Genomic DNA, 8,783 nt, shown 5'->3' with positions numbered 1-8,783 from the left:
AGCATCCAGTTGCTGTTTCCACTCACCGGCTATAGAAGGTAATTATACATAATATAAGACTGGAATGCATTGACTGACTTTGATGGTTCAGCAGTACAAAGCTACAGTTCTTAAATGCACAAATGAAGTTCAACTGCAGCTGACCATTGCCCTCTGGTGGGAGTGCCAAGCACCTGCTTGAAGAAATACTAAATATAGAGCAAACTGTAATTAAGATTTGTTTGTATTTCTTGTGTTACAGTTACAGATATCCAAAGCATTTAAAATTATTCACACACAAACAAAGATGAGATAGCTGAACACGAATGCACACTATTAGTCATATCAATTTCATACACAAAACACCAAATAATTTAATCTGCTAATTGAAAGTTACTTTACCCTAAAAATCACACAGTGCTTACAGTAGCAATGTGCTGCATGTGTTTATTGTCCTATCCCCTCTCGGCTTGGCCATATTAGTCCATGTGAGAGGAGAGAGGAGTTGTGATGCTGTAAGCACATACCGTGCATTCTCTCTCCTCCGCTGTGCAGTTGTTGGGCATATTGTGAGGTTTTAATACGGGGGATATGGAGGAGGGCTCGGCTCACATTCGCTGTACAGGAAGAGCCACAGCCAAGAATGACAGTTGCTCCTCTTGGAGCTGAGACATCCATGGATTTAAATTGCAGTTTGAAAGGTCAGCACATGACAGGCAATCAGTCAGCTCCTAATTGGATGATCAGCAGCCATTTAAATATATTCCAGATTTTTTTTTTTTTTTTTTTTTTTACTGCATCCATAAAATTGGATGTATGAAGGTTTTCTTGGTGAACACTTATTCTGATAGTAATTTGAGGAATCCAAATTTTCTGGCATCATTAATAATAATATAATCACAAAATCTAAATTAAAAAGTAGAATAAAAAAATCTAGTAACAATAATAATTATATTTTCTAAATTATAAAGCAAAAAAAGTTACAGATTGGTTTCCAGTTAAACAAGGATAAAACACTGAGGTTAAAATATGACATGATAATTTAAACAAATACAACATCTAGTAATTTAGGATCAAATTTAGTTTTGAGGAAGGATTTATAAAGATTTTCCACGAGACCCTCAGTCAGGGGAGTTTCACAGCTGAGAGACCCGGACAAAAAAAAGGCCCTAGTCACACTCATAAACCCTGACAACGAGTGCAGAGTGGATGTGATATTTTTGTGTAAGAACGGTCACATTTTATACACTGTATCCCCAGTTTTCTTTATAGTTTTTAAGTTTCACATATGACTCTATCTAAGCTCAGAGATACTCATGCTTAAATCGTGTCCAGTCAAGCCTAAAGTAGGTGCGGTTACAATATTTGAATAATAGGGCAATAATTACCACATCCATGCCATGCTTCCAGTTCCAGCCTGTTGCACTGGCACTATACTGTTGACATGGGGTAATACTTCATACACCTGTGTGGGAAAGAAACAAAACCCTGACAAGTCAATTCTGTTTTGTTAAGCTGAGCTATAATGCTGCTGTCAGTGTGATCTCAAGAGGGCTGGAGATTGGATTACCCATTCTTTTTCATTGCTGAGCCAAATATCTAGAGTATACCCAAGGATCTAAAGAACAAATAAAGGCAGATAAAAACATCATATGTCAAAGTTCCTACAAGGTCACAACAAAAATGTGAGCAGGGAGTGAAAACAAATCCAGGTTTGGTTAAAGATGAATTTACTGTAGGACAAACCAAAGACAACTGCAGAGAAGTTGAGTACAGATCATCATTGCTGAATGACAGTATGACACACAATGTGTTTAAATGAAATGCTGAGCTATTTTGATGGAAACATCCACTGCCAGTATATGTGTGCAGGCTTCACTGCTGGCTCAGGAATGTTGGCATCAAGTATGCAGTCCTGACAGACAGCTGCACTGCAGTGGCGTTTTTAACATGCCAGACCAGGACCAGAGCGTGCTAGAGGCTCTAAAAAAAATCAGAAACTGCATCATTAATGAAAGAGAAATTGTACTAACTTGATTCAATGTGGTGCAAAGTGAGAAACAGAGAAATAATCAGTTCAATACATTTTTCCAAATAGGTCCTTTGGTCAAAATTTGCCTTAACTCCAATATGTATTTATTTTTCTTTTAGGTTTAGACATGACCAGTTTAAACAGATCACAAGTCATGTGAAAGTTTAAGAAGGCACACAGCATGTTCAACATGACCCTGCAATAGTGCACTGATTACACCAGTGACTCACTTTTTTTTCTGAGTCTGTGAATAAACTATAAACTGCTCTTTTACGGACACAAACACCTTCATCTTCCTCAATTGCTCTTTTATCCCCTCTACCTTCAGCCATTTCTCCTCATCACACAACCACAGTATTCATTACACTAGGTGTATCCCGATCGCCTGCTTGTCCTGTTTATTTTGTACATGTTCAGCCCCGCCCTGCAGACGCGCTGATATCACGCAGTTGCGTAATTTGACAAGCCAGCGCAAAATTGAGAGAATGAACGTTTGACAGCTGCCGCTTTGCTCGTACAGATTGTTTCGAAACAAAACAATACCTATGCTTCATTTATTTTTTTTAAGAGATTAGGACCGTAGCTCCGCTTTTATGGCCGCTGCCGTGAGGAATAATGTTTGGGTTGCCCCGGGGCAGGACGCGCAGTTTCTCCATAAAACCGCACCACTGACAGCCGACGGTCTGAGAGGTGTAGATCATGGACAAGTGCTCTGTAACACGAGGGATGCCATCCCGGAAACTTCCTCTTTTCATGACAACAATCTGGTAGGAGATTACATTTTTTTTCCTTTCGCGTCTGTCAGAGCATCACAGTGTTTACTGATGCCCTTATGGTGTAGGAAGATGTTGCTGATCAAAGCAAAACAGGCTGTTTTCATTAAAGATGTAGGCCTAATATCGAAGGAAGGCTTATGATGTTCATTTGTTATAATATTCACGGCTACTGAGCCAACTCGTGACTGAAATTGTGAGCTTTGAATGTCTGTGTTGATGCTGACATTCACTGACCGAGCTGAATCGCACGCCGGGCATGGCTGCGATGTGAAACGTTGCACCCGTCCCCGAAACTTGCGCGGAGGATGCATAGCGCTGCAGAGCAACTGGATGTTCTAATTTCAGCCGTGTATTTCCAAACAGCTTAGGCTGGAGCTTTTTCAGAAGGGCGTCTGCTGCTTGTAAAGGGGGGGGAGGGAGGTGGTGGTGGTGGTGGAGGGAGTTGGTTAGTGGTGTCTTTGATGTGGCAGTGTGTGTGTGTGCGTGTGTGTGTACACAAGCGCAGGCCCCAAATGCATCCCCAAATTGATTCACACCAGTTAGTTTTGTTATTTTGTCAGTCGTACGACGCTTCAGCATCAGTGGAGGCTGGTATGTAGGTTTGTTCACGCTTTTGCATTTGTCAGCTGGTCTTTTTTTAGGGGGCTGGAATTAATATTCTTTACAAAGAGAGTCAGTGAGGCATTAAAGTCAGTGCTGATTTTACTGCTTTTGCAGTATCAAGTTTTAAAGGAGGCTCTGTGAGCTAAAATCAATTAGTGGACACCTGTGTTTTTCTAATACCACTGCATTTGGATGATCCGACAAAACTTTATATACCAACATGAAGTTTGATAATTTCCTTCTCTTTTGCATTTCAGGGTAAACCAGAGATGGACAACTACTTGTCTCAGCATCCGCAGGAGACGTTAAATTCCAAAATGTTGTGCAGGGACAGCGCTCTGATGCTAGAGCCGCCTTTCACCGAAGACTTTGCCTCTCCTTACAGCGTCAACATGAGTCTGCTCCTTCCTGACGTCACATACCTGCACCCTGGCCTCTGTAGGACTATGAGACAGATCAAAACAGAGCCCTCCCACACTCTGATGCACCCCACCTGTCAGGGCAACGCAGTGCCGCCGACGCTAACAGAGTACCCAGGGGTTTATAGTACAGCAGATACAGCTAGCGGCAACTTTTTCGTCAAACAGGAAGTGCCAGATTTCCAGGATGTTCCCCTGTTTCAGCTTTTGAACTCTGATTTGGAGCAGATCGTTCACGGGTCACAGCTGAACTCCATCCCCATGGCACCGCTAAATCTTCCTATTGGGAATGTCCATGTAGGCCCAGTGCAGAATAACGCTAAACCTGCAAGCGGTCTACAGAACGAGTGTTTTCCATTCAATCGACACTTAGGCCATCAGCAAAGACCGACCTACTTGCCACCTTCTCCGCCAAGCTCTGAGCCCCCAAGTCCAGAAAGGGGGAAGGAGCTCCTTCACAATCTCTCGCCGCCTCCCTCCTACGAAGCCAGCATTGCATCTAAGTTAACTTTTCAGACCCATAATCCCATTGATCCAGGACAGACCTCTAGTGTCGCTCCGATCCAAAGCCCGGACCGGAATTCCAGTGTGGGATTAGTCCAGAGCCCAGGTCCTGGACCAGCCCAGCTTTCAAGCCTGACACCAGTTCAGACGTCGCCAGGTGTTGGCCCACTGTCCCCAGTGTTGGCCCAGTCGGCTCCGCTGAAGTACAACCGAAGGAATAATCCTGATCTGGAGAGAAGACGGATTCACCACTGTGATGTCCCAGGTGAGTCTTTTCACCAGTTTGCACAACAATAAAGTTGTCTGCAACACCATAAAGCTGTTTCTGTTTCAACACTTCCTGTATCATTCACATTATTATCATTGATCTTAATGTCTTTTCTTTTAGGGTGCAAGAAAGTGTACACCAAGTCTTCTCATCTAAAAGCCCACCTACGCACCCACACAGGTAAAATGTTTTGAGTTGCACTTTCTTATTTTGGGGTGAAAGTGTGATGTTGCCAGGCAGAAGAATGTACTTGGCATGCAGATGCAGTCTGTCTGCTGACAGACCTGGCCCACATCTCACTGCTGTCAAACCACATAAACCCTGCAGCTCTCATAAAGGGGGGTAGGGAGAAAGACAGGACACACTGTGATTTATGGCTCACAGTTGAGACTTGTCTCAGCTTTTTCATCATCAAAACTCATTCATTAGTCCGTTTTTAGAAAATATTCTGTACTTTTAAATAATGTGTTTGTGTCACTTTGCTTTTTTTTTCTTTGCTTTTTTTCTTGCTGAAGGAGAGAAACCGTATCAGTGCTCCTGGGAGGGATGTGAGTGGCGATTCGCTCGTTCTGATGAGCTGACTCGCCATTTCAGGAAACACACCGGGGCAAAGCCTTTCCAGTGCGGAGTGTGTAACCGCTGCTTCTCCCGCTCAGATCACCTGGCACTTCACATGAAGAGACACCAGAGCTAGAAACACACCCTCCTGCAAGTCAAGTCAATCTTTTTTTTTATTTTTGTGAATAAAAATGAAATGGTACTTACATATCAGCAAACAAACATATGAAAAACTGTGGATTATTCCACTTTCTCCCCAGTGGAGATATTCTTAGCAGTGCTGGCCCACAAGTACTTGTTTCTTTTATTGTAAAAAGATTAAATATTGCTGTTGCCTTATTTTATTTCCACTGTATGCCCCAATACTGGGGGACATTTGCAAAAGTGTCAGTCAAAAAAAATCATTAGCCAAATGTAATCATGAAATAATAATCTTTTTAAATCTGTATTTTTATTAGATTTTTGTTTTTCTGCTAAGTACATGAACAACTTTACAGGAAATATCCATATTTTCTTTTCAAGGTTGTCTTTGTACAGATCATATCAATACTGTGTCGTATGGGCATTCATTTAATTCACTTAAATAGCAAACTGACAAACAGTCAGAGCAGCAGTAGATCAAGTGTTGTCATGAACTGGAAGGTCAAAGGATATGTTGTTTTGGCCAGCAGGATCGATATTGTGTGTGTGTGTGTAATATAAAAAGAAACAAAGCAGTTAGTCAAAAGTTGTACAAGTTGTGGATGTCCCAAAAGACAAAGTAGGAGATTGTGAAGAAGGTCAATGCGGTGCTTACAGTATGACTTTAACACTGCCAGGGTTATTGGTTACTTTCCCACTGAGGAGAACTTTAATCAAAGCAAAACAAAATCTAAGTTTACTCATGATACTGACAGAAAAGGAAAATAATTGGTATAAGATATTAATTATATTAACATTATGAATGTTCTATATCTTAACTTTTACAGATTAACAAAGATATGGTCATTACGGAAAGTGTTACATGTCCTCTGGCAGGTGCAGTGATAAATACAAACGGTGCAGAAGCAACTGCTTTGTTGTTCTCTAAAACAGTTTCAGGACTTCTATGAATACTGCATGATTTTATTCAATTATTGAAAAGGTTTAACTCATTTTTTTTTCGGGCTTGTTTTGTCCCATGTGAACTTCAGCCACACAGCAATACGTCATTTTATAGTAGATGGTATAGAAGAGAACTGTTTATATAACTGCTCAAACTTAATTTACAACAATTTTGAGTACACAGCATTTCAACCATAGGTCAGAGTTATTTTCTCTCTCCTGGAAGTTATGATAGACGAGTCGAGACTTGTTCATCTTGACATTGTTTTGGTTGCATATCATGTTGGATATTTTGTTCCGCTCGTAACTGGATAACAGCATCATATCACTGATTATTTGTCTTCATAAGTGGTGTCTGTGAGTTTGGATTTTTTTTTAGAATTGGACTGAGCACCTGCCAGTCAGAACATCTGCGTACGGTTTCTTTGACTACAATCCATGTACTCAAACTCCTTTTGAAAGTGCCTTTAAATTTTTTTTTTTTTTTATTTTTTTTTTTGATGAATGGAAATCAAAGCTGTCCCCTTGGGACAATGTTCTTTTATCATGTACTCTGCTAAAATGATTCTGAGTTTTGGCTGCCCCTCCTTATTTCCACAATACAGCAATTTCTATTTATGACCAAATTTCTTAATAATTTGAGACTAGTTGAGCAAAATTGATTTTTGGAGTTTCTATATGTTTTTTCAAATATGTATATTTTGTATCAGCTGTTTAAGGAGACTTTATTTTTATTGTTTGGCAGAGCCTAAGAAAGATCAAACTATAGACTATTGTTACAGTCGACACTGTCATCACTTCCTTCAGCCAAGGTAGCAGCTCAATGGAGTGTGTGCCAGTGAATTATTGCAATAAACACAAATGTTTTGACATGGTTGACACATGGAAAATGTTATAATACTTTGTGTCATAGCTTCATAACATGAGGATGTAGCCTCACAGTGCAAATAAAGGTTTTGTGTTGAATATTTATTTTTGAATGTCTGATTTTTTAAAATATTGTTTTGTCACAAGAAGTAAATACAGAACTTCCGCAGTTTTTTTTTCTCCACATTAGCTGATTGTGTTTCCATATTGAACACCCCCACTTAAAAAATACATTCAGCTTTAGCTTTATATTTTATAATATATTAAGTATATAAAAAGGTCAGTGTAGGTGGTATGGTTGTGAATTAGGATTACCAGTAATAATGTGGAAAATAGATTTTGCGGTGGTGGTAATTTTTTTGTATATATTAATAGCTTTGATGTATGGATTATGCAAAGATGTAGAATTCAAAAAGTCTTCAGATGTCAGAGCCCATCAAGTTGCAGCAGTAATGACAGAGAGTTGAAATTACACTCAAAGATATTATGTATTATATTATGAGTAGATTTCTTCAGAAGAAAATAGATGCCAGTTATGGAAGAGGACTGTTTGCTTGATAAACAAGCATTTAAGAGGAGAAAACAAGAACAGAACAGATATTTACATGGAATATTTGTGAAAGCTGACAGATGAACATTTTACAATGTTAGATTAAATACGGATAAAGAGTTTATTCCTCCCTCCCATCTCTCGTCGTTACATCATCTTTGCAGATCAAGTTCTTTTAGGTTCTTTGGTTCTTGGAACTGCAACACATCATTTGACTGCAGCACCCTCAATGCAGCTGTTCTTATTGACAATTGTATGTCATCAAAATAAATCAAGATTTCTTTTTCTAGCAGAGGTGCTGACAAAAGGTGCCAAGAGAAGCTGTACAAAGCGGAGATGTCTGAGCTTGTCCTAAGCGCAAGGGAACTTCCCTGTGGGGAATGTTATAATATCACTCTTATTTGCTTTTAGCTCCTTTTCACTGCACTTTGCTTTTACAGTATATCCCACACAGCATAGGCTCCTGTGAGTGATAAATCACGCATGTGATATACTGCACAACAAAATGCTTAGTGGAGTGGGAATTGAAACCTTGTTATTGTAATCATCTGAATCCTTTTCTGGCTGACAGAAACATTCATCCAGATCCAGTTATAATAGGGTAGTGTACAGGATGTACTGGGTGTTTTTTTTTGTTTTTTTTATAAGTGCAACTTGTTCTCAGAAGCTGTAGTCACTACAAGCTATGTTAAAACATACCAGGTCTTAAAATACCACTCTCTGTTGGTACTAGATAATAGCAACAAAGCAACATGATATTACGTAAAGGTACATGATGTTTTACTTGAATGTTTAAATATGTGTGGCTGAGGATTTTCAGGTACGAGGGATTTTTGTGCATTTATTGTTTATTGAAACAAGCAAGTAGATCTGTGGTTGTCCAAGATTTTTTTCCCCTTCCTGTAGTGATCAGATGTACTCTGTGTACATGCTACTGTACTGCATTTAAAATATTTTTGGTAGCCAACTGGTTACTGCACATGCCGCATGACCGCAATGTCCCTGGTTTGATTCCAATCAGGGACCCTTGTTGCATGTCGTACCCATGTCTCTCTCTCCCCTTGTTTCCTGTCTGCCTCCTCACTACCCACTTTCTCATGAAGGCATAAATGCCAAAAAATAATCTTAAAAAAAAATATTCCCT

General features: G+C 39.7%; 1 protein-coding gene across 2 annotated transcripts; it reads left to right on the top strand.

Moving 5' to 3' along the window:
• The first annotated feature begins 2,447 nt into the window (after nucleotides 1-2,447).
• Nucleotides 2,448-7,192, top strand: klf5b (Kruppel like factor 5b). Of its 2 annotated transcripts, none has more exons than XM_067604043.1 (4): nucleotides 2,448-2,778; nucleotides 3,648-4,578; nucleotides 4,702-4,761; nucleotides 5,097-7,192. In XM_067604043.1, exons 1-4 carry the CDS (start codon nucleotides 2,605-2,607, stop codon nucleotides 5,273-5,275), a joined length of 1,344 nt encoding a protein of 447 aa, XP_067460144.1. In that variant the 5' UTR covers nucleotides 2,448-2,604; the 3' UTR covers nucleotides 5,276-7,192. The 2 variants fall into 2 exon arrangements, with proteins under 2 accessions (XP_067460144.1, XP_067460146.1); XM_067604045.1 differs by lacking the exon at nucleotides 2,448-2,778 and adding an exon at nucleotides 3,260-3,378.
• The last annotated feature ends 1,591 nt before the right edge of the window (nucleotides 7,193-8,783 follow it).

This window comes from Thunnus thynnus, chromosome 11 (assembly GCF_963924715.1).
Source record: "Thunnus thynnus chromosome 11, fThuThy2.1, whole genome shotgun sequence".
Lineage (NCBI taxonomy): Eukaryota > Metazoa > Chordata > Actinopteri > Scombriformes > Scombridae > Thunnus > Thunnus thynnus.
This window is presented reverse-complemented; position numbering and strand designations above follow the sequence as displayed.